The sequence below is a fragment of the Micropterus dolomieu genome, linkage group LG13 (assembly GCF_021292245.1).
Source record: "Micropterus dolomieu isolate WLL.071019.BEF.003 ecotype Adirondacks linkage group LG13, ASM2129224v1, whole genome shotgun sequence".
Lineage (NCBI taxonomy): Eukaryota > Metazoa > Chordata > Actinopteri > Centrarchiformes > Centrarchidae > Micropterus > Micropterus dolomieu.
The window spans coordinates 10,744,089-10,771,575 of NC_060162.1; the positions used below are offsets into that span (position 1 = coordinate 10,744,089).

At 39.6% G+C, this 27,487-nt stretch overlaps 1 protein-coding gene across 1 annotated transcript in view; it reads left to right on the forward strand.

Moving 5' to 3' along the window:
- The first annotated feature begins 3,262 nt into the window (after window positions 1-3,262).
- The window catches only part of LOC123981364 (potassium/sodium hyperpolarization-activated cyclic nucleotide-gated channel 1), a 79,744-nt gene continuing 55,519 nt past the window's right edge, over window positions 3,263-27,487 (forward strand). Inside the window, exons 1-2 of the mRNA XM_046066108.1 lie at window positions 3,263-3,777; window positions 10,510-10,933. Coding sequence (XP_045922064.1) covers window positions 3,422-3,777; window positions 10,510-10,933 — 780 coding nt within the window. The 5' untranslated portion in view covers window positions 3,263-3,421. The remainder of the gene's footprint in view (window positions 3,778-10,509; window positions 10,934-27,487) is intronic.

A 27,487-nucleotide genomic window follows, 5' to 3' on the forward strand; every position in this document is an offset into this window, starting at 1 on the left:
CGGTTTAATTAAAGTAGTCGGTCGTGGGTCAAGAGTCCAAAGAGGACGACTGAATTAGTAGTCATGTCTGGCCCAGGAGGTGGAAGATTTGTATTTTTAATTTGTGTCAGTTATTGAGCTTGGTCTCTCCGATGTTTCAGTGAAACTCTCGGTGATTTACTTCCAAAATTTACTCTGCAATGGATATGGTAAGACTTCTGACTTGGTAAAAATCACATAAATCTTTTTCCTCCCATTACATTGTAAGCATTCCTTCCTGAAACAAAGCCTCTCTGAAGTATAAACTGGCTTTACATTGAGTGACTTGCAGAAAATTAAAAGGGGCCGAGAGGGGCATTGTAACACAATGCTACCATTCTATAGTTGGCTGATGCTATTTGTGGAATAAGCAATGGCTGGCAGTGCGGGGTTTGTAATGTTTCATGTCTAGATGACGTATCAACTGTAAGCAGAGATGACTAAATGTAATCTTAGCGACACAATGCAATTTCAGCAGGGCCAATGAGACCATCATTAGAATGAGGAACACATTTTATCCTGGGGAAAGCAGGAAATTTGGTCCTCCATTTTCTGGATATTCTGTATTATAATATAAGGCAGGATTAAATCCCACTGGGATAAGCTCAAATTGGATACAACATACATTATTTTCAACTGTCTAATGTAAATTTAATTTGTAATTTAATGAAAATGATCTTTACATCAATCAGTACAGTTTTTCACCTACCTCATTTTTGACATTTTACCTCCAGTAACTCACTCTTATTTTATTAGAGGAGTTATTCTGCAGATTCAGATGCACGACATTTGGAATCAGCAGTGAGATTTGGCAAACTAAATCAAGGTTTACCCTACATGAATCCTTTACTTCTGTGACACACGTTCTCCACCCATTAAATGTGTTCTTGTTGTATTTATTCCCGACACGTGAATGAGCCATCTGGGATTTGCACTTTGTTCAATATCAGTATTACTTTAAGCCATAAATCTTATGCAACATTTTTTTCTCTGTCATTACCCCTCCCTGCCCCATTAACTGTGTGACTGAAGTTACACAAGCGTTGTGTAGGGGAAACAGTTGGCACGCCAACTAATCCAACCCAACACAAACCCTGCTGAGAGAGAAAACGCACAAAAAAATCATGGCATGTCTGTTTCAATTATGATAACATTTGGATCATTACATAATAATCCGCAACCAAACGTGCAAAATATCTGAGCTAATGTCCTCTCTAGTGATGTACACAGCCACCTGCGGTTTTGTGTAGCCATGAAAAAAAAGTGTGTGGGTTCAGCATGGGTATATAATGCCACATTGTGGAGAGAGTCGTAGTCTTATGATTGACGCTCTCTGACTCAACTATGGCTCTTGGGAGCGTTTTTATGATCATTTTTACACAAATTTAAATTAAAGCTGGTTTTAAATGGTTCAATATAAAAGTTTTTATTCAAAAATAAAATTATGAAAATACCCACCATTTACTTTATTTTAATTCAAGAATGTAAACTCTCCAGGTTGCTAAACCCCACAAATTCACAAATACGTCATCTATGGTGGCATGAAGGGGTAGTGCTCATGGTATACCAAAGTATCCAATTGGGGTTCTGACATGGAAAGTAAACAAACAATAACTACCAAACAGTAATCAGGTGTGCTTCTATTCAGTATTAAGCGTATATATCTGTATTGGTAACCAGCCACTTACTTAGAGTTGCTCTTATACATAGCCTATACTTTATTGAAAACCACACGTATTCTATTTTATAAAATAATCCTACATTTATACAGAACATGCCTTACATGGAGGTGGCAACACTGGATTTTCCCTGCAGAAGGCATGACTCCAGCTCCATCCCCTACACAAAACACGGCGCATCTTAGCAGTGATGTCTGTACTGTGCGTCCATTGCAGATGGGTTTGCGTGTCATGCTGCAATGATGCCATCATGGGGCAAGCCTTAGCTGGGGTATTCCTTTAGACTGAACAGCTCTGTGTGCGTTCTCTTGACGCACTGTCAGTTAGTCTGACAATTATTTTGTTCATTAATTGATTAATCATTTTGTCTAATGCAAAATGACCATTATCACCACCTCCATCCGATGTCATCAAACAGTCCAAAACGCAAAGATAAAAAATTTACAATGAAAAAAAGCTAACGGGAGTGCTTGCCATGATCCTCAAGAAATGACTTAAATAGTTGCTGATTAATTTTCTACTGATTGACAAATTAATTAGTTGACTAATTGTCTCATCTCTACTGTACACCATGTGTTGCTCTATAATACTCCTTCTGCTCTCTCCATTCTCTGTTAAAAATATTCCTTCCACATTACTTCACTCCTCTGCTGTTTCCTCAAAACTGCTTCACTGTTTAATAAATCCAATCTTTTTTTTTCAGTGGTGGAATGTAAATACATTTACTCAAGTATTGTGTTCAAGTACACATTTGAGGCACTTTATGTGAGTATTTGTTTTTTCATGACACTTTATAGACTACTTCTACTCCACAACAGTTCAGAGGGGAATTTACATTTTGTACATATGAAGAGCTTTTAAAATATGATGCTTTGGCAACAAAACTTTATACAATGGTAGCTGAAACAATTAGTCGGTTGATCAATTCATGGTTCCAACTCCTAAAAATATCTTAGAAGATGTAGGCGATTAGAGGAGTAGTTTGTTATCCCTTCCACTTTATTTGAAGAAAATTATCGGCTTGCAATTAAAGCCCAGGTTGCTTGCAAATGTGGGCTGGGCAAATTAGTGCTTCCAGCCTGCAACTATAGACAGTAGCAGCCTACAGTCAGTATATTCACCCTCTAAATGTTGGACCATATCTGCAACACCTTAAAAGGGTGTGATATCCACAAGATGTTCAACTAGTTTCCTCATATGACCGGTGGCTCAAACTATGTTCACACCGACATTGCAATCTGTTTCACCGTGTTGTCTTCTATTATGACTCCTCAGGAGGCACACACGCTCCTTATCCTTCATTAACGTGGTATAGGAATGAATTGCATTCTATGGTGTATGCTTCCTCCTGCCGTGTGTGAAACTGGTGGCAGAGGAGGAGAGGGGGGACTCAGGGGGCTATCGTGAGCCATATTATGTAAATAAGGTGCAGGGGCATGTGCCAGTTAAACCGCAGTGCCGTGCGAAGTGAGACGAGGCAGAGGCTTTGGACGGCAGAAGCCGGGGCCGTCGGTAGATGGCGGTAACCCAAGAAACCTGATCCACCGGGCTCTCGGCACCCTGTCTCAGTTTGCAGCACTCACACTGAAGGTAGAGGAGCTGAACAGTTTGAAGGACATAAAATAACAACAACCAGGAGAGCTCACGGCGGGTCCTCTCGAGTTTAGCGCGCAGCCCTCCGAGCAGGAGACGGAACGCTTTGCCACAAAGAAACTAAAAACACCATGGAAGACAAATCGAATTCGTTCTCCAGCAGCAAGGAGGACAAGGCGGATGGGAATAATGTATTTCAGAGGCAAGACTCGATACAGAAAAATAACACGGGGAGCCAGAACATGAAGGACCACGGCAACTCAGTGGGTTTCAAGGGGGAGCGGGAAGAGGCCATGGTCGGTTTTGACGATCTGGAGGCGGCGTCCAGGCAACATGGTTTTATGCAGAGGCAGTTTGGGGCCATGATGCAGCCCGGAGTCAATAAGTTCTCCTTGCGTATGTTCGGCAGTCAGAAAGCCGTGGAGAAAGAGCAAGAGAGGGTTCAAACGGCCGGATACTGGATCATTCATCCATATAGCGATTTTAGGTAAGGGCTGGAAAAGACACCTGCTCACCCATCTCCCCCCCTCCCCTTTTATCCACCCCTTCCGTCACCTTAGGGTGTGTGCAAGCTATAGCCTACAGTTTCACACATAACGCTCTGTCATAGGCACACGCACAGCCTGCCCCGAAGCGCATAAGCTAATCTACCTCTGTATTTAGGCAATCAGGCTTCCGCCGCTAAGGGCTTCAAACAAAATGTGCCTGGCGAAAGAGTGTATGTGTGTGTGTGTGTGTGTGGGTTTCATTGCGGCATTTTTATTATAATAGAGAGGGACGCATTAAGGGTACAAAAGGTGTACCAGTGAAATGTCCTTGGAAAAAGGAGGGTGAATGTCATGATTTGAAAACACACACGCGCACGCACCTTGGATGGATTGTTCCATAGCAGCAGCAGAGTCAAGGTCCTCATTGCGACATATTCCCGTGTAGGGACGACAGTAGGCTACCTGGACACAACGTGACAATACCATTGCACCATCACGGTTCTACACACTTAATTGTGGGCGGCGGTGAGACGACAGACGGGCCTTGTGTGCGCACACACACACACACACACACACACACACACACAAAAATGCACAGAATGCGGAAAAAATAACGTGCAGGAAACGATTAAGGGGAAAGTATCCGTGTTTTTAATTAATCAATCGATATTAGAATCTAATCACAGATAGGCAAACATTTGGCAGCACTAATGAATGGGTGATCTGTTTTTGAAGCTGCCCTGCTGAGGTAATGTCGTGGAATGTGTTTGTTTGAAAGCACCACGGCACACTTCCTTCATGGTGTCCACTAAATGCCACAGTGACACAAGTGGGCTATTTGTGTTTGTTCTTTCTTTCAGCTTGTCAGTCTCTCACCTGGCCCGTGGTGCATTGTCCCTCTGTCCTGAAGAGCGAGGCTGTACGTTAAAAACTACACCGGCTCCCCCATATTATCACACATTTATGATGTAGCAGATGAGCCCTGCTCAGTTAAGAGTTCAGACAAACTGCTTCTAATTGGCTGTAATCTGTTTAACATTTCTAGCACAATGCGTTTCAAATGTTAAACTAATTAGATCAGGTACAGCAATACAGCACTGGTTCACCACAAGCTGCGTGTTTACAGTTCACCACTTAACCAATTAAGCATCTCATCTGGCCCAGTCTGTGCACCAGTGTCCCCCGGCACAGCTTGATGGTGACAATCATCCCCCGTTTTCCGTTGAAGCCACGTGTAACATGCCAGGGCACGTTAGAGCTGGCCATGGTCCTGAACTCAGAGCAGGCCTGAGTCTGCAGCACTCTGTTGCTATCAGCCTGATTTCAGACTAAGAACTGGTGCACTGAAAGTTAGAATTGCACTTCCACTGGCCTGCATCACTATGTGGCTTTAGCTTTTTATTCACATGCAATTATTTCAGGGCAACAATGATTCTCATAGGAATAATGCTAACTAGGATGGCCTGTACTCACTCCCACAGGCATATGCATGTGCTCAAGTGCACACTCACAGATGTACAATGATGGTGGGCAAGGATTAGTAACACAACACAACAGTCAATGAGCTTAGCAGTCTCTGAAAACAATTATGTAAGGAGATTGACCCCCCCCCAAAAAAAAACGCACACATACACACAAAATGGCCAAAGGGTAGGACCTGCACAATGTTTATTTCTCACAGTTATTAATTTAGCAGTTAATTAGCTGTCTAATTGTAGGGTCTGTATTTGTAATATGCTATGTGCTGAAAATTCTTGTAAGGGTAAGGGGATGGTGGGGGTGGGGAATTTAGGGCAAAAAGTGCAGGGAAAAGCTAAATAATGGGAAATGATGGTAAATTACATTGTGGCAGATATGTTTCACACCATATTTTAAAATATTTGAAATAAAAGACAAATTGGGCCATCAACAGGGATTCTTAAAGGAGAGTGGCCCTTTCCTTCCTGCCGTATTAGAAAATGTTTCACTAACTCAGGCCCCCTAAGGTTCCTTCCTCATGACATTTTCCAAAGGGCAGTTTTTCATAGGAAGTCCTTGTCCTCTAGCCAGTTTAAAGACACAACCCTTCTATACCAGGGAGATTGCCTCCTAGCTTGAAAGTGGTACAGTACGGTGATGTTATATCCCAGTGCTTCAAGCTACCCGTCATGCGGGTGCATAAATGATGGAGGTGCAAGGGTACACTTTGCTTCGAAGGTCTCCTTGTAATGTATAGCTTAAAAGGTAATCTGTTTCTCTACTGTGGGGTTTAACTTAATAACTTCATTAGGGATCCAGGCAGCGAAGCTTCTTTCTTCTTTTTCTCCGCTAAGTGTTTGGGCAGCAAAAACTGCTAAATTGGCAGTTGGGTTGCAAATTCCTCCCAGAATGTCTGTGTTGATTTTATTAGTGTTTGAAGAAAGACTTGTGGAGATAGAGATGTTAATTGAATTAGCCTATTCTGAAAAATACAGAGTGACTGACTTCTGAATGGCACTCATAGACCTCATGGTGGCACTATAACAATCAACTTTACGTTTTTTTAAAATTATCTCGAAAATGGCTTCGTCGAACTTCTTTCATCACATTAATCTCTGGATTCATCTGCATCTTTGCTTCAATGTTCTTCTGCTCTAAAAATATCAAACTATGACTATCACTTTTCTCTAAAACCTACTTTTGCGAATTCATCACAAACGGTTTCGCCAATCAAACTGAAACTTTGGCAGGATCATCTAGGGACGTCACTGAATTAAAAAAGATTTTTGATACATCAATCTTTTTTTCCATAAATGTTTACAGTTGTGTCTTTACGTACAATTTTACATAAATGCTCGTAAATCGAAATTGGCTTAAGTTATTGTAACCAAACTTGACGCAACTGTTCTGGTGCTCGGTCCGAGCTTCGCTGAGCAGTCCTGGGATATTCTTCCACTAGAGGGCACTAAATTTAAATAAATCTAAGAAAATAACCCGTATGTCCTAGAGAGCTGAAACTTTTTCAGCACATCCACTGATATGTGACAAATGTTTGCCTCACTGCAACCTATGGTCAATTTAGAAGTCAGTCACTCTATATTTTTCAGAATAGGTTAATTCAATTAACATCTCTATCTCCACAAGTCTTTCTTCAAACACTAATAAAATCAACATAGCCATTCTCTAGATGGCCGATATCAAGTGTATCAAAGGGTTTTTAGATCTGTCAAACCGTGAGTCTGCCGTGATATTCAGTATCTTGCCATAACTTGTACAGTATGCACAACATTCTCTTGTTTGCTCAGTTTTGGATCAAATGCCACCAAACTAATTGACAACACACCAAAAACTGGCAGAATGATGTGTGATTTTTTTCAGAATTTCCTCTTTTGTATACTGTGGCAGAACCTCGTATGATCAAAAAGACAAAACAAAAAAACATTGTATGGTCTTTTAATGAAAAGTCTTACGTAAGTACGGTGCATGAATGACACCACTATTCTCACAGGCTCTATATTGCTTTGTGGGAGTGTTTGAAACTCAATATCCAACATATTCTTTGTACACAGTGGCTGCTTAAAGATTAATGGCAGGTTAGTAATATTCATTATTCATACATTTTAGAGGGGCGTCATGCATGGGCTCATACACCTCTGTTTATGCTAAGGAGAGGCCTTTGTCGTAGTCTGTTTGGCAAAGACAGAAGGCTGTGTTTTAGCCACTACAAAGTCTCTAAACTAAAATGCCACACTGCTGTTCTTGCTCATCAATTTTTTTTTCTAGCCATTTATGCTATTCATGCTATTTAGAATGTACTGTGCAGAAAAGTATGGGCAATTTCTTTTCTGAAAGCTTCTCCGTGTCATTTAAAATGACATGTTTTTACAGTTGACATTCCTCAATTTGAGAATTCAGATGTTCCATATTATAAAATAGTCATTCTTCAATGCTTGTGTGATTAGAAACCCACATTTAACAATACTACCCTACTATCCCTATGAGAACGGCTTTTATTTAAAGATTTAAGGATTTAAGGAAGATAAAGAACATTTTAACAGTTTCAAATAAATATATTGCCCTCCAACAGATGGCTCTACAGAGAATGATGTCTGGTTGACTATCTGTAACCACAGGTTGTGTTTTATTAACCTCATAATTCATAGATAACTTTTACCGCGCTTTATTTGATCTGAAGTACATATTTTTCTCGCTGTATAAATCAGGATAGGGTCGGGCTGTGCTGAGTAAGACTGTGTGGGGTTCCCTCTGCTGCTTGGCAGGAGAGGTCTGGCATTGATTATGATGGAGCACTTGTTGTTGGGAGGAAACCTACAAGTTGAAGGGAGCTGGCTTGATTTGGAGCAAGATTGTTTTGATAACGATTTCTCTGCCTCGGCTTGAGCTGGTTCTTTGATTGACCACAGGGGTGGTCGCTACAGTATAATCATCAATGCTTTATGTTTTTTTCTTTTCTGTTTTTGGGTTCTAAAGCCCCCATCTCCTGTTTTAGGTAGGTCCAAAGGGGCTGGTTTATTGTTTATTGCTGGAGTAGGAGCTGCAGTTACAGCTGCTCTCTGCTACTGGCTTAACTGGGGCTGAGTGCATTATCATAGCTGGAGCATCCAAAGCAAGAGCATAATGATGTGGCAAGACCTGGGTGCAGATTGGGAGTTGAATGCATTGGCAAACTTTGTGACTGGCTCTTGAAGAAGGAAGGGGTCGACTGAAATGCTCTTCAGTTTTTAAGGAATTGAATCAATTCTTTAACTTTGTAAACAACTTCTTTCTAATTCAAGAAGCGAAGCACAAATGTTTTATTCATTAGATAAGTGGGTGTCTTAGAGGTCATGGGTAGTGTGAATTTCACCTACGCAAGTCAAATGAAAAAGAGAAATATGTTGCAGATGTGGGCACTCTGTGGGCTCACATTTTTAAAACAAGGCTTTTGATCATATTAATATGAGTGACAAAAACATTGAATTCTTGAGTGGTATAAGGCTGTTTCTGAGTTTACTGTGTTCTTTTGTGTAACTTTTGCCTCAGCTTTTCCAAACGAGTTTCAAATTAACTTAACAATGAATTTTATACTGTATAGTAATAGTTATTACACTGTTTTCAAAATAAAAATGAATTAAACTGTTTCGTACACTGTTCTATAAATTACTTAATTTCAGATCATGAACTTTGACTTTTTGAGGTATTGTTTTGAATCAGATTTTTCTCTTTGTTCTAATATAGCCTTCTTTTTCACCACAGACTAATTAAGCTTTTTAAGTAATTCACTGTATATTCTCTACAAATTAAAAAGATCCCTAAAAATATATATTATGGAATCATGGAATCGACTTTATCTTTTTGCTTCTTCCCCTTAGATATTGTACTTTTCAGCGTATCTTGCTATGAAGCAACTGAAAAGATGAATCATAGCAAATGTCTTCACTGCAGCCTCTTATTAAACATAAATAACAAAAAGAATAATGACATGGCCTGTTGGCTGAAGGGGCATCAATAGACTGAAAGGTGCACAACAGTCTGTGTGTATTCAAAATGGTATGAGTGGTATTAACTTAGGTGAACTAAAATCCTGCAATTCTGGCTCTCATGCTCATTGTTGCACAAGTATGTTACTACCTTTATAAAAGTATATAGAGGAATGGATAGCATCAAATAATGTATAAATAAAGTGTATCATGTTCTGAGCTTTGATGTCCCACTCAAGGTGTTAAGTCAAGGCTGTCCATATGAAGAGCCCACTCCAAAGCCTGCAGTTCAATGCCTGCTGGTGTAAAAATACCCACGGTCGGCGTTTGAACTACCTAGATGTTTAGTTGAAGTGAAGACAATTATCAGACACATGATCTGTGGATATTTATAAAGCCAAGGCCCTGTCTTAATTCATTCAAACAGATCCATTACTGGGTGGCCAGTCTGCCAACCAGCCAGCCAGTCCATTTCCATCTTCAACAGCAGCAATGAATGGGCAGCAAGGCAGAGCAGAGGCAGGCAGTCAGTAGAGTTTTCAGTGGAGAGTTTTTAGCACAAGATAGGATTCCTGAAAGCATCTATTCTCATTCATGGTTGCCCGGCCTTTATCGAGGCCCAGGACGCTTAGCGAAAAGAGCAGGGTGCTGATGAATCACTTCTGGCTCTGTTCATCACAGAGGGCAGAGACATTAACACAGCCAGGAAGGATGAGAGGGTCTCATTCTAACAGGGCCCTGAAAGCATACAGTAAGTGCTAGCCGAACATTTCTCGATGTCCTTGAATCATAGTTAACTTTGGGCTGCGAGTTGCAAAAGAATAAGAAGAGATTTTGTAACAGCACAATCATATGTTGCCGTCAGAGCTGGACCTTATGCTTATGTCTTCACTTTGTAGGAAAGCATGTGAGCTCAGTCTTGAAGAATTTCCTACCGATTATTGTTAGTTGCCAAACAAATTGGCAACATGTTATACAATATATGCTAATAGAACCTCCATAGCAGGAAATAAGTTAGACTATAACAACCATACCATTGTTGTTTAGCAACGTTAGCTGCATGGCTCTAGGAATGATGGTTGGTCGGTCAATCCACCACTTCCGACTGAGGATGAATCTCAAAGCACTGCTTTGCAGAGCCACTGTAGACTCTCAGGCAAAGTCCTTGAAGTGTATTCACATTCTTTAGAAAAATGAATATTTTTATACATATGTGAATACAGTCTGTCAGTTTTAATTTTCTAGGACATGTTTTCTCCCTTGCATTACTGATTCATGTGTGTCACTCTGCAGGTTCTACTGGGACTTGATAATGCTCATCATGATGATGGGGAATCTAATCATCATTCCTGTGGGAATAACCTTCTTCTCAGAGCAGACTACCACCACCTGGCTGGTCTTCAATGTGGCCTCGGACACCATCTTCCTGGTGGATCTGGTCATGAACTTCAGGACGGGCATCGTCAACGAGGAGAGCTCAGAAATCATCCTCGACCCCAAGGTCATCAAGATGAATTACCTGAAGAGCTGGTTCGTAGTGGACTTCCTCTCCTCCATTCCAGTGGATTATATCTTTTTAATAGTAGAGAAAGGTTTTGACTCGGAGGTATATAAAACAGCCCGTGCCCTGCGAATCGTCCGCTTCACCAAGATCCTCAGTCTTCTGCGTCTGTTGAGACTGTCCCGACTCATAAGATACATACATCAGTGGGAGGAGGTACGTATATGTTTGTCTGTGTATATCAGTGAACAGAAAAAAAAATACTAAAAGGCATCGATATAAAATCATCTCTGCTCTCTGCAGAGCAATGAGCCAGAGTTAGAGAGTGGTTGTTTACTGTATTTATTTTTGGTCTGCATGGTCGTTCTCTGGCTGGGGTGCTTTCCCCAACAGCATGGCAACAACCTTGAAAGGTTAATGCAGATATATAATTGTGCACATACAAAACTATTAGGTGCAGTCAATCACCACTGGTCAGAAGGCTTATCCGTGGATAGCAAGTGGTAATGACAGTTTCAGCTCATTGATGGGTGAAATTAATTTAAAAGCAGAAATCAAAAGTAATTGCCTCCATTTTTCCAGGAAAAAAGCCTTATTTCTAACTACATAGTGGGTATATATGTATTCAGTGCATAACATCATGTAGTCAACGATTTTATCCAGAGAGTATAAGAAGATATCTGATAAAGCTAGTATATTAGAGGCTAAATCAATGTTCTGTTAGTGTGGTTGTTCTAGATGACTGGTGGATTGTGTGTGAACATCCTCAAGGTTAAACCCCACTGGACATAAAAGAGAGTGATACATTATTACCCTCCATTGAGTCCTTGCACTCCCTGACTCTAAGACTATTTAACCAAGCTCTAGTCTTATCCTCGTCCTGGTAACAATTTCATTACATGCTGACCGATCGAAAGATTACACTTCTCCATATCGTGACTGAACCATTCCAGCAGATAGATACACGGCCAGAGCCCTGGCATTAGGTTTGATTTGAAATGTAGCTTAGATAATATGTAAATGGTTGACCATGTCACCATCTCTCTCTCTCTCTCTCTCTCTCTCTCTCTCTCTCACCTCGTTCTGACCGTCCTTGCACCTCAACTCCTTGTCCCTCCCTAATTGTCTGACTCCCCTGTTGGTATCGCCGCTGTTATCCATGCTGTTTGTTACACTGGTTGAAGCAAATTGTGTTGCTATCAGAGCACAACCTGAACTTAGATTCTTTGGGTAGCACATGCCCTGTGCTTCATCAGTAACAATGGCAAAAGGCAAATGCAAAAATACATTATTTGCTGTATAAAGATGCATTTGGCATGTTACGAACCTATAAATATTTTACAAGCCCACTAATAGCTACTATATAGTCATGAACAGTATCTGTGTATGAGTGTGTAGCGTGTCCAGTTCACAGCCCCCCACGCTATGGATCACTGAACATTAATGGTGCAGGAAAAGATCATCCTTGTGCTAAAGTACCAATGAGGCAGCAGTACTTTTATAGTGTTTACGATAGCTTATATTTTTCTGTCAGGGTACGTTTCAAACTGTGTTCCAGTAGCATTACTGTACCATGTGGCATTTGATAAACAAAAGCATTATTCATGCTTCAGCAAAGCATTATTCAAGCTTTGCTAAATGTGGGGTTTGGATTTACTGTAGGATACACACACACACACACACACACACACACACACACACACACACACACACACGCTTACTGTATCACAAACCATATTCTGAAAAGTTAGCACCATATGGATTACAGTTTCCTGGCAAAATTATCTTGGCATGCAGGCTGTGTAGGAAGTTGATTTTAAATTTCAGATAGGGCAGTACTGTATACTATATTGCTATCTAGTTTGCAGAGCTGTATGCAGTGGGAGGATGAGATGGCATGGACTAGGTTAGAAAAACAAATAGACGGTGCCGCAAGGTTAATGAAAATCTGCAGTAAGAAAGCAGGGAGACAGGCAGTGCAGTATATAGGGATGTGTCATAATACTTGCATACAACTGCAGAGCTTACAGCACTGCCCATTCCTCTCTCACGTTCAGTCATTCCTCTTTGCCTCCGTTCTTCTCTTTGCTTATCAAACTCTGCCCGTTTCTTCCTCTTTGGTTCTCCCCCCACCCCTTCTCTCCCATGCATGCCTTCTCTCTTTCACGGTATGTCATCCTCCTTTAGCATTCTGTCTTTCTCTAGATGTTTTTGTGTCTAACTTCAGTTCTTGTAAAAATACAGTATAGAACTTGAACATTATTTTGGTTTAACCGCATTAAATAGTCACAGTGAATAATAAAACAACAGCAAATCAGACACATCCACAGGAGACGTGAGAGGAAAGAAAGGGCACTCAGTGGAAAAATTCCAAGCTGTCGTAACATGTTAGGTGTAGGAGGCTGGATTAGCGCTTTAATGGAGGGACAAATGCAGACTCCTGCCATCATAATGAGTTTCAAGCAGTGAACTATCATTACATCAGCCTTGGGATAGACTCAGTTACTTATTAAGACTGTGAGTTTCAACATAAATCATCTCCCAGCCTGTACGTCCGTCATTCCTTCATCTGTTGTGTGCTCCCTTCCCCCCCTTTTCACTTCGTCACCATCTCCTCCCTCCATCTGCGAAGTAACGAGGGTCGTTATTTCATCAGTGCAGGCTGGACAGTCAGAACTGGGCTAAGTCAGATTTTTTGGTTCATCAACATTCTCTAATAGAGTTACTCCTACAAACCTCTTAATGGAGAAACCTCTTCCTGACAGTAGAAGTGACTGCTGGGTATTGTGGTCTAAGAAAAAATGAGTAGCTACAGTATTAGTGCCCACAAAGGAACTGATATATCTTATTTAAGCAACTCACTCAATTGTCACTCATTAGAGAGGAGAGGTAAATGACTCCATCTGGCTGTGCCAATTAGTCATGAAAAATGATGATGGCAAAAAAGTTTTATTTTTATTTTTTATTGGATGCAGTCGTTTGAATAAGCATTAATATTACCTCTAGTAGATATTTAGATCACCAGGAAGATGTAATATTATACTTATATTAGTATACAGGCTCCAAAACCAACTTACTTGGTGCTCATGCTACCAGAGATGGGCAGTATTTCAATGTATTTAAAATATGTAATTAATTAATTATGAGTATTTTGTAATTTGTATTTCGCTGTGCAGAAAAAGTGTAAATGTTAAAAAAAGAACTTGTGTTATTTGTGTATTTAAAGCAATGCAAATGAATCACGTGGCATGTCATGTTGGGTCTAGGATCACGACCACTGAACTACAGTATCATTTGTGTTCCTCGTAACCAGTAGCTTGAGGAAACAAGCTGCTTTGGATGTATATTTCCCCTGAGATAAGGTATCTAATCAAAAGATGATCAGAGGCTGCATGCTAAGGCAAGCTTACAGAATGACAAAAAAAAACAGCAGAAAAAAAGAGCTTTAGCAAACATGTGTGCACGTGGCAACTAGACTTACTACCTAGAAACCACCCACTTCTAAATGTGCAGCCTCCCACCTCCAAGATATCCTGATTGGGAAAGTAGCTTTTCAGCGTGAAGGGGTTAAGGCCAGACCCATATTGAGGCTACTAAATCCCTAAAATATTATCCGTTTGTATAGTGTATGTATTTTTATATTTTCAAATTACAAATTACTTTTAAATTAAATACATAATACATTAATAAGCTTGTTATTTATTTTGTGCCCATCTCTGCGTGCTACTAGATGCTACTATTCGTATCTGGATGCTTGGTTCTCCATGTGTTTGACATACATAATGACAAACATAATTATTGCAATACACAAAGCTTAGGGAAATTGGAGTGTACAGTGTGAAGGTCATGCAGAGCAGTAAATGCACTGCATACTCAAATACCACTATTTAAACAAGCATTAACCAAATACAGGCAGTTGAACTGTTGCACTGAAAATGTTGCGCTTCACACATCTTGAAGTGACTTTCTTATATTAGACCAAATTAACACAATTATTTTAAGTGACATCAACATGTCTTCACTGTACAGTGTGTGGAGCTGAGCCAGAAAGGGCAATACGAAATGTAGAAGTTACATATTCTGCCTAGGGTAATGTTTTTTCAAGGGCAGTTTTGTCTTTATCATATGATCTTAAGCATTTTGGTCATTTGGTCATTTTCAGAACACATTTTTCTGAAGAACTACTAATAAAAAAATGTTTACATAATGCTTTTGTGTGAAATACGCATTATGTTTTAACCAATCAGTATAGTGGAGATTTAGAGCAGCAGCCAAAGTGGTAGATATTTCCTTCAGGAGTTGGTAGAAACCAAAACAGAGCTAAAAGGAGAGTTAATATTTCATTTATATTTATCATGGGGCCAGAAACACCCTAATAAACAAACGCTAATGTTAATAGTTAAATGAGTTAAATAAGTTGATATGTTACTGTAGTGTTTTCAGCTTGTTCTGCTACCTTCATGTGGCGAAAAAAAAGTATATGTGACGCACATATAGTGACCCACAAGGGAATCATATTTAATGGCTAGTATTTAATAATTCAATGACATAATGTGAACAGTTATCAGGGGCATTTTTTGCCCATTCATTTTTAATTTCACAGGCATTTTTAGATCTTTCAAGGGCATTTTCGCCCCCTGCTCCTATTAATTTTTAACCCTGCTTGCCCTATGTTTTATTATATTATGTCCTCTCAGTTAAAGAGCTAATTATCCCAATGACCTTACAGTCACAACAGTTTTTCCTCCAACTTCTGCTGTTAACCTTTACATATGTGCAAATGTTGGAGAGATAGTCATGATTTATGTTACCAGGAATAGATTTAGATACCACCACATCAAGTGCTGATTTTGTTTCATTGTATTTAATAAAAAAATACAAAAGCAGACTAAGGGGATAACATTTTTAAACTGCTGTAGAGAATCCCCACAGCTCCCAGTGCCACATCTGGCGCATCACAGTCACCAGGCCTCCCGCCAGATCCCAGCTAAAGCACAGGGGCTCAGGTTGGGCTTGTGGCAGCATACCAGCCCCTAGGGGTGGCTGTACCCTTTCTGAGTCCCCAGGCAGAATTTGTGTGTTACTCTACAGTGCTTTAAAACATGTCATTAACAAAGCTGTAAACCTGATCTTTATAGAATTGCATTTTGTTTACTGACTTGAATAACTGTTATATTTCACTGTAAATAATGGCATGTTTTGTAATCTAGTACTACGCCCATGTTCAGCAGAAGGCATATTGAACATAATTGAGAATTAACAATCATCAACAAACCTGTATGCACCAAAAAGAGCAGCATCTTAGCTTCAGGCTTAAGCTTTTGAGATGTTTGTGCCAATGCTTAGACATAGAAAAGTGCAATTTTTTCTGCTACTGTTCTATGGTCTACATAAATGTATAACATATGTTAAACATTCCAATTTAGTCTAAATAGTTTGAGTTTTAGTAGCCATTCTTAAATGGCAAAAACACAAACATACATTTTAATTAATTGCTTTACTATTTGTTGTATTTTGATTGCTTTATAAACATCTGTTGGAACCTAATTATCGTTTCTCTATGCGATGCTGCATTGAATATTTAAATAAATGCATTAGTATGACCAATTTGTATTAGCCTTACTAGTCTCTTGGGACAAATAATAAGATACCATTTATGGTGATATATAACAATATATTTTTCTCTCATGAGGGAGACTTGTCCTACTGACATTTAACTGTGAAACTACTTTGTGGCAGCTGGGTCCTCACATTTGAAAGATAGCACATCATCTGTGTGTGTTAAAATGGCACAGATTCTGCTGTGATATACATTATCAACCAGAATTATTCAAATATGTACTTCACAATACAGTGTATACACATTAACTGCATTTTGACACATTTTCCTCTCCTATTTAGGGGTTGTTTTTCTTTAAGTTAAGACATATTTGGCGTATCACAACACATGTTGTGTGGTCACGTTGCAGAGTCAGCTGTATTTTGATACTGTTGTCACCGTTTCACTGTGTCACTGTCATGAGTTACACGATGATTCCCTGCCCCTACAGTCAGTATAAACATACTCCAGTAGCAGGACATGAGGTAATGTTACTAGTTTCAACTGCTGATAGTTCACCTTCATTGCTACTATAGTTACATTATTCGTATTGTTTATTCTTATTCCTACCTAAAAGGGCCTTACCACTACATTGATAAAACATTCAGTATAGGTCATGAGTGGTGACTTTTTTCTTGTCTTTGCATCCCTTTTTTCCGGTTTCTTTCCTATGCTCTTAAAAAGGTGCTCCTTGTGAGAGTTGGGTCTGTGGCATAAATTTGCCCTGAAGTTTCATTTGTCGTCTGCCAGTCAGACACACAGTATACATTCTTTATGTGGGGCGAGGCCTTTCCTGAAACAGTCATATTGATTCATTTTAATATCCCTGGCATGCAATTTAATAACTATGTGTATAGGAAAATGAACTCAATGTCCGTGAGGCACTTATCAGCTGCCTGTAGGAAGTGGCAGCTATGCTAGCCACTATGTGCATCAACACTTTGTCAGCATCAGAATCATAAATCTGTCATGCAAAAGTACATCCTGTTACTGTGAACATCAACATGACAGACTGATTCACTTCTCAAGATCAGATTGTTCTATCAATTCACTGCTAATAATTGTTAGCTAATTTGTCTCGTAAGCTGCGTATTTTGTATTTTATTTTTAGGTAGTATCTGCTACAGACGACAGCAGAGCCAGATGCAAGAGATCTGTTTAATTATAGAGTCCGTAGGGCTACCTTATCCTAAGCTAAGGCGCTTGGTTAATTCACAGCTCAGTCTATAAATTGATCTGAAAAGGGGAAAATGTTAGCCAACCGACCTGGTGTGTATATAGTTCACTGCGTGGGAGCAGCAGAGGAGACTGTAACTACATTACACTGGCTAAATTTGATCTCCGCTGAAATAACCCTTACTATTGTGTGACAGTCTGACAGCAGACCTTTTTTTTAACTCGTCCACCTTTAGACATAGAATATAAACAATGGAGGTGGAGATGTCTGTCTGCACCTCTACATAGTTAGTTTTTTTAGTGTAATGCTGAATTAAACCCAAGACAGAACTTCAAAAGGTCTTTCTTCCTATACATAGTTATAAAAATAGTTTTTCTTTTCTGTTGCATGTACCTCCTCTTAGTGTTACAAAATTAGATACATCCATGTAACAAAAATTTCAAGTCACGGTATAAGACAAGAGATGGCTGAAAATAGGGTGATTATTTTCTGTGTGTATACTATTTCAATTTCCCAGAGCACAAGATGATGTCTTTAAGTTACCAACCAGCAGTCTAAAACTCAAAGAGTTACTATTTACAATGATAAAATATAAAAAATAATTTTTGTTTGATAAATGACTTAAAGTGCTAATCCTTAAGAGTTCAGTACTGGTTGATTTGGCGACACCTGTACTAACTGGTGGAAACAGCATGTGCGGTCTTATACTACTCTTATAAAACAAACAAAATCGTTTTAATAAAGAAGTCAGGCAATAATTGGCCTTTGCCCATCATTCTGTGTGCAACCGTGATCTCATTTCATGCTGCACTTGGCATGAGTCTGCGAACATAGCAGGGCACAGTGAAAGGAGTTGGTTACCTTGCTGAGAAGTTGGAGGTGTGCAGCCTGTATCTTCATCTAACAGCTCACTATGGCTGCTCCTTGTTCCATATTTCAAACTGATCCACTGTCAAAAAAGGCAAAAAAATGCCCATTTTATTGTTTTGTAGACACATTTTTTATAAACTATAACAGACAAACACATTGCATTTAATTGACTTCTTCATAATAAAAGACTACTTGCGTGTTCGCCAGTTAAATGCTTATAATGTGAAGCTGCAGCAGTAGGACATGTTCTGTTTGCATTAGCAGTTAACTCCACAGTAACGCGTAACGCCACAGACACGCAGTTCGCAATACTGCAAAAATATAAATATTGCAATACTTTCATTATTAGGCCATAGGCTCAATCACCCCTGTGTCACTTCATTTGGCATTGCATAGTGATTTAAGAGACATTTATTTAAAAGAAAATCCTCAAGATTGTTACTTAAAAATTAATATATTAGAGATGGAAGGCACAGGCATCATAAAGTGAAAAAAGCAGATCATGATGAAGCCACTGTGTACCGTAATTTGCCACCTCAGCAACAGATAGTTTGGTGTCAAAGGAGATTAGTCGGCTTTGGTTCACAGAGTCCTGTGGACTTAGAATAGGCTATGCCAAGTCCTCGGTGAGGCCACCACCCCTGGTCTCATGCAGGGACACAGGTGCATAAGCTTAGCACGCGCGCGCACACACACACACACACACACACACACACAGAAAGTGTGCTGAATCATGAAGTGCTGAATCATGTGTGAGGTTGAAAGTGAGAGCAGAGAGACAGAAAGACAGATGGAAACAGAGAAAGAGAAGAAAGATAAGGCGGAAGGTAGTATGTGTTACATTTTATCTTGGTGTGTATCACATACAGCAGCAACAGTGATTCTGTACTAAGTTCCCACGACTGATTTTCTGTTGTTGTCCTATTCCTCTCTGTAATTACATCTTGTAAATGAAGTATGGACAAAGGTTTTTAAATGTGACCTGGTAGTGTTTTTTTTGTCTGTTTGCATTTCAGTGCATCATGCAATCCACCTCTGCTCTTTTAAAGCGGCGCCTACATGCAATTTATCACAGTGACTGCAGCGCTGCCTTACATACACAATGAATTCATCACAGGAGAACAGCAAATGGCATTTATGGGAGGATAATTAAAGGGAGCCTGGCCTCATTGCCACGTTCTCCCTGATGGCATTTAGCTGTAGGACATGCGTACAGTAGTGAGGAGCGGAAATGTGCCTGTCTGCAGGACTTTGGAAGAGCTGTGTTGGAGCAGAGCCGTTGGCTGATGACTGTACGCAACTGTTTCACGTTATGTGACATGATTTGATCTGATGTGATGTGTGAGGCTGAGGACTGTTGTGGGTATGTATCATGTCTATGTGTGTGTGCGCATCTAAATATTTCATACCATGTAGTCTAGAGGTGGCATACAGCAGCTTGGTAGTTTTATCGGCCCCCCAATACCATGTATGTCCTCACTGCAGCAAAGGCAAACAATGGAAATAATGGCCCAAGATGAGTGTTTGAAGACATCAAACATTCTGATAGGTAATGCATCTTTTAAGTAAGGCAGCATGGATAAGATCATCAATTTAACATTCCTTGAAGAGAAATCACACACTGCTTTATGATATATAGTACCTATGTGAGATGAGGCTGCTGGGAATGTTGTACAACGCAGGACATGTTTCAACTTTGGAGCAGGTGTTAGTTAGCCCAGATTCTGTATTTGCTGCTGCACAAAGCACACATAGCCAAGTCTGCACAGCTGGTTGTCCCAGCAAGAAGAAGTTGGGACATGGGACATTGTTTCGCAAAGCACACAAAGGTTTGGTTTCACTTGAAGGTATGTTGAGGACACTGAGGGAAAAAAAACTCTTCTGTGCCTGGAGACATACATGTCATTTATCCAACAGATACAGCAGCCTGGAAGCGCCATATGTAACCTAAGGCACTAGCTTGGGTGTCATGATTGAAGTTTACCTTTTTTTATGCATATGCATTAAAAGGAGGAGATTGAGCTTTACAGACTAATGTGCAGGTTACAGTGTAATTTCTCCACCGTTAAAGAGAAGGTGCAAATGTTGGATACAGTTAATGTGGGAGTCTAGGAATAAATCATTCATCTAGGTGCCTCCTACATCCTCCATGCAGCTTTAATCTGAGCGTCTGCTGGAGTAGTTCTTCTGTCTGGGTCACCCATCTTTGCTGTGGTGCTTCTAAAGTGACTTCTTCCTGCTTTTTTAAAAATGTATTACTTCACATTACATCACTCCATCTTATGAGGATGTCTTTCAAAGTTGAACGGCTCCTGTTGCATTTGGCAAATTGACATATAAATATTTATTATGATTTTATGAGTAATAGATATTTATTTATTTTGCAGGCTCATTACTTTATTAAGAATTATCTATTCTTTCCTGTGCCTGATGGACAGATTCCACCGCTGCATCTCATAAGCTTAATGTGACTGGGATGTGGGCATAGTTAGCATTTGTCACTAAAGCACGAGTAGAAGCAAATCTGCTGTCCAGTGGATCTAGGCACTTGGCTACGGAACAGTGAAATTCTTCACTCTTGCATTTTTCATCAGTGTTGAAGTACCATCGTGATGTTTTGTGCATGCTTCCTCCCAGTTGGTTGAACAAGTCTTAAAACAGCAGCCCTTTTTATGGAGAAAGCTAACAAATCTGCATTTTCATGATAACAATGACCATGTTTTGCATCTTTTTATTCAGGTTTGACCTCCTGACATGATAGCTTGCAAATGCCTTCATTTTCTATCCAAATCGGATTGTATTCCACTTTGAATAGTATGTGAATGGATGAAAGGCTGTGTTTTGCTGCTGGAGGACCCAACATGGTATTATAGCATATTGGTAGTCACGGCCACAAACAAATTTGGGAACCCCACTCTGCATATAGAACTGCAGAGCACGACCGGGCGAAGGCGACCTTTGCTTGCTTGGAGTTGCAGCCTGCGGGGTGCTAAAGAGCTTTGTGGCTTAATGTGCGACAAGCAGCCTGTCACAAGTTTGACATGTGAAAAAGGGGACGTCTCCCTGTTTCTAGTGTCATAGAGTACACACCAGTATCAATGTTCAATACACTGGACAAGAATGTGTTATTTATTTCATCTATGCAAACTAAAGAATACACATAAAATGTAGGAATCTTGTCATTTCTGCTACCATAGTTGTAGACTTGATTTATTTCAGCTTTAGACTGAGCTTCATTTAATATATTAAGGCGTTAGAATTTTCTTTCTCACGCAAATATTAATGTAGTATTACATTTAGTTTGGAGGGGTTGCAGGTCTTTCTTTTAGTGCAGTAATAAATTAATCTTCTCCAACATTATTTCTCTCCCTGTCTGTCCATTTTACACACACACACACACACACACACACACACACACATCTACACACAAACAAGCAAGTAAAGTCACACAAACAGCAGCCTAATGGACTCCTCCGGTCCAATTTTGTCTAGCAGACAAATATAAAGGACAATGCTTTCTCCCTCTCATGCCGTCTGTGTTCTTGTCCTCTCTGTTTTAAGACACGGCTCTCTGACGATGAACATAATGTGCCTTGAATCGTGTTCTTGCTCAGCTCACTGAGGGAAGCTCACTCTTGGCCCAAGGGGTGGAAAATCCCAGACTCCACTGCCTGAAAGAAAGTTTTTCTCCTCATCCCCTGTAGATTTAACCCATTTTCCCTTGCCAAGTCACTCAGCGCTCCTTCTGTTGCTAGTTGGTCTTGTTAACTGCAGAAGAGAGCGTTAATTGTTTGACCATATGGTTTAGAGTACAGAGTTAATTGTCAGACCCATGGTAGGTAGAAAAGCATAGCTTTAAACACACTGGTTCTGCGCCACTGCTTTATTTTGTGTGTGTTGTTGAGACTGCATCTGAATATAAGAACACCATGGCGTTTTGCACACATAACTATAAATACAAGGTAATTAAAATTACTATGTCAACAGTAATGCTTGCACAGCGACTCCTATGTACTATTTAATTAAACTTATTGATTAAATTAATAACAGTGCGGATAGACGATGGTGTGCTTTTGATATATTCAAGTACTGGATGTACCACACATACACAACCGAGTTTGTCTTCTAGATATGTTCATAAATAGATCAAACATTCAAGTGAGAGAAGAAAAATAGGATAGCAAAAAATAGGCTGCATTGTCGGCACCCATATGTTTCAAGCTTAAACAAAAATAATAAAAAAAAATATAAGTTACTATGTCTATCTTCTCCTGCAAAAAACCTTTAAAACCCACTTTATTTGGACAACGACAAATTTAGATTAGTCAAACTTAAGAATAAACATGAATTTGGTGGAAAAGCAATTTTTAAAACAACAAAGTGTGATGCCATTTGTACACTTCTATAGCGTTAAATCATTTAACTTTATCAATGATGAGACATACATGGCTGTTATACTTGATACTATATCGAAGTTGACAGCTGCTGCTTATGAAAACATGTCTTCTTGCTATTATGCCTCTTACGTCTCTTATAAACAAGATTTTCAGTCCACTTAGGCAATTGAACAAATGAACGTATGTGATTTAAAAATAATAAAAAAATAGACACTGCTGATAGATCATATTCGTCAGTTTTAGATTTCTGTAAGCTCTTCATGACATTTAAAATGCTGTACACTCCTCCACTGTGAGTACCTCTATTTCTCTCTCTCTGTCACTGTCAGTCTGTCTCTCAGTTCGACCCTTTATTTGATGTAAGATTTAAACAGACACGTCCACACAGTAAAGACAGAATGGCTGTGACACCGAGAGGCAAAGACAGGAGAAGAACAGAAGGAATAGCTTGTCTAGACAGGAGGCAAAATTGTACGCGATATAAAAATAAAAGTGTTTTAATCAAAAATATTTTCTTGAAGATAAATGGAACCAGGTTTATACTGAGTGCCCTCAAACCACTGCCATCTTCTGACTGAGCCTGGGGTGCAACTGTTTCAGCAGCCCCACAGCAGTGAAACAAAATTAACATCTGCTATGTCTTCGAACATCTGCTGCCTATTTTTAGCACGGTTTTGTTTTTTTTAAACTCATGTCATATTTTGATATTTAGCAACTATATATGTTTAATGATTTGTGTTAACCCCCTGCAGAGTAAGAAAACTCTCAGTGAAAGCAGCTTTGATCTTCTGTCCATCCCCCAGGGATATCCCCCTGTGAACACAAGTTTCCTTCTGCATGGTGTGCCCGGTACAGTAAGCAGACAGATGACAGATATATTCTTGGGAGGGAGCTCAAGTGATAAGTTTTGAGATTAGGCTAATCTCAGTTATTTTTGTTCTGTGGGTTGCTGTGCTGTTGTTGGTAGCTGTGTGTGTTTAGGAGGTATGAAGGGGTCACACTGAAGAAAGCAGACACACTGGTAATCCCTGGTAGAAAAGCTTTCATGATCTGCGCGCTACAGACTCTCCATTCTTGAATGATTGATTCTCCATGAGGCACATAATGATCCCTTGTTATTTAGATGGGAGCAACACCACTCATGGCAGACATCCTGTAATGATGTCTTGAGCAAAATAATTAATTAGTAACTAGTGAGGCATTTAGTGTTCTTCTACTTTCACTTCCCAAGGAGTTAACGTTGTAGTGGATGGATTTACTAAGGCACCCTTCAGCCATCTGTCATGACGACCGCTGTGCTCATCTACTGATATAGTTTCATATAGGGGGGCCACTATAGAGATGAACCGTTATTACACCATAGAAGTATTATTATGGATGTTCATTTGTGACTTAAGCATAGATTAGATTATGTAGGATATCAAGTGTAGTTACACATGCTGCTACAGCTAACATAATCAAAGGTATGTGAGAGATTATTTGTTGTTGCTCCACGTGACTGATTATAATATTGTACCGCCCCCATAGGGCTGAGTATTATAAGTAGCATTGTATCGTTATGGTTAAATAGCATTTAATGTTGTGCTGTTTACACTACAGTAGCCTATGGTTTTTCACATCACGCTAAGAAGAAACACGGTTACAATTAGAGCCATCTTAAGATACTATATTGAGGTCATTGTGCTCCCTCTGGCAAATTGGGAAGGGTGTGTCCTCGCTGTAAACTGTGGTAGGAAGGGTCCATCTTGCTGATGTTTACATGAGCACAGCGGGTCACTTTGTGCAATCCAGTCAAATCCCTCCTGCTCTCACACTAATCTTCCATGACTGCCTTCTTAGCAGAACCACAACGCTCGCCCTTCCTCTCGTTCATTCCTCCATGACACAACACTCAAAAACTGCATCTCGCTTGCCTTCCTGCTGTTTATTCTCTGTTTGTAATTTGTGTGCGGTTAAATTTCAAATAATAAATGGCCACAAGATGTACATGCATTCATTTTAATACATGAACTTCTTAAAAATCAAAATGAAATGTAAAGTAAATAAACAATTTAGTTTATTTCACAGAGTTAGGATAGAGTACCAATACCACTCTTATGTCTGAGAAAAAAGCAAATAAAAATATTTCCCCAAATGTTGAATTATTCCTGTAAACTTGAATGCTGTGTAAAGTCTCAGCGGCTACAATTGATAACAAATGACAATGTGAAAACATTGTGACAAATGTGAAAGAGGTCGCTCTCAACCTACAGAGAATTATTACCTGAATCTATCTTTCCAAATATACTGCTTTGGTTCACTCTCACTGCTCTGATAGCATAATTTTCAGCCACATCAGGTTGCTGTTTTTTCTTTCTGTTTTTTTATCAACAAGCTGGTAAACACAGTGGAGCATTTAAAAGCTAAAGAGCCAGATACTTCCCTTGGGAGCTGGTAGAGACCTAAAACAGAGCTAAAAGAGAGTGAATATTGGACTTTCAGTCATCAGGTGGTCAGAAATACTGCTCCAAATGATTGATAATGTTGCTCCAAAACTGCTGGATGTGTAAATAAGCAACTGTTTGCTAACAAGTTCACCATATCAACTGCAGACAAATAATTCTATCTGAAATCAAACACAATCTGTTTTACGATAGCAGGCAGCAGCGCCTCGGATCGATGTCGCATGCCTTTCCCTCTTAGCTCTTTGTCTCTTTCCTTCCTTCCTCCATCATAGACTGACTGAGGACACTGATTTAATTCCTGGAATGATGTTGTCAAACTGTCGTGCTGAAACAGACTTGTATAACCAGACAATTGGAGGGAAAATGGGTCATGTGGGGGAAACAGTTGTTTTGGAGCCTAGTGGCATATTTATGAACAACATGTCCACACATACCATATTTATTTGTTTTCTCAGCAATTGACTCATTGCACTGATGAGTTATCAATAAAACAGGTGTCGCTGTCTGAACTATATGTACTGATTGTATTTGGAGGTGTCAGTCATGTATACATGTTTTCTTAGAGCTGAGCTGATGTTATTTTGTTACCGCTGCTCAGGTTACAGGTACAAATCAATAGAACATTCAACCTCCTCCTCAGCCATAAATACATTTACTTGCACTGAGCCTTTCCCCGCATAGAATGGACTCTACAAGCGTTGAAAGAAATTACTAAAAGAATATGCATAAATTAACTGCATACATTAACTGCATACATTAATCCCCACACTGAGACATTATTGCGGTCAAAAGAAGGCTTAGCACAGGTACTTATATAATGTTTCTAGTTAATGTTTAAGTCAAGTCAATTTTATTTATGTAGCCCAATATCACAGATTTGTCTCAAAAGGCTTTACAATCCATACGGGATGCAGACTGTATCCTTACATCCCCCAAAAAACCCTTCCCGGAAGTCATTAACAACACAGTACCCTCACATGATCCACCAATGAAGTCTATGCAGAAAAACATCATAAATGTGACCCCTGTGGCAGTGTGAGCTTCTGCCCCAGAGGATGCTGCCTCTGCCAGTGCAGCGCTGAATGGCTGAGCACAGATTAAGGGGGAACAGTAGTGTTGAGGTTATCACGCTCACACGACCAAAATAGATGCAGCGCGGGTGAGACAGCGGGCAAGGCAGCTACGCTCGCAGTGTGATGTGCTTAGTGGATGAACAGGAGAATACTGCTGACGGACACAAAAATGAAGGAAAACAGAGCGAATGAGCTCCCTTAGGAGAGAGCTACTTGGGCAGAAAGAGTCTTAATTTAACTTATGATTGACACGTTACACAGGGATGACTTTTCCAGTTAAATGAATGCGTTGTTTGATGGTTAATATGGGCTAATCCAGTACAGAGCAACATACCGCACCACACCTGACCATCTATATTTATCCCCCACTCATATTAACACTTTCATGTTTGTTTGGGAGATTTGAGTCCTTAATGTCAGCAGTATTTGATAAAGAATATGCATACACTGAGGTCACAAGGCTACATTCAAACATTTGTAAATTAAATGTGTTGCAGAATTATAAAAATGATTAAAAAAACAAGAGAAAAATAACAACTTTAGCCTATAAAAACATTAAATAATCATTTGATTTGTGAGCTGGGCATCAAATGACAGACTTTACAAGGAAGCCAACTTTTGACATTAACGCGCTTCAGCTGTATCTCTACAGTTCAATTCTTTGTGGTTAATTAGTGGCGGTGGGGGAAGTGGCGCATATTAATTTTAATGTCTTTTCAAGAAAGACTAAATATTGTAGTTTTCTTTGTTAAAGGTTAGCTGCTGAAATGACGCAACAATCAGGTTGTAGCAACTTAAAATGGCAATAATTAAACAAGATGAATGAGTGTCAAGTAAATCAATATTGATATCAATATTGAGACTCAGGTTATTTTTTTTATTATCTTTTATTTTCTCACTGATAGTTTAGTACTGTCCCCAAGTACAGTTTTGAGGTATTTATACTTTACTTGAATCCATGTCCATTTCATGCTACATTATACTTCGCCGCCGCTACATTTTAGAGGAGAATACTGTACTTTTTAATCCACATTTTTGCCATATTTCACTGGTAATACTTCTGTACTTTCACCTCCTAGTACTCATTCCATGGATATCATGCTTTACTGTGCATGTAAGGCAGGAGAGCATGCAGTGAAGAAATAATTACCTCCTCTTTAAAGTGTTTCAATGTTACATTAATAGATCACTACTTGTTTTCGGTCTAAAG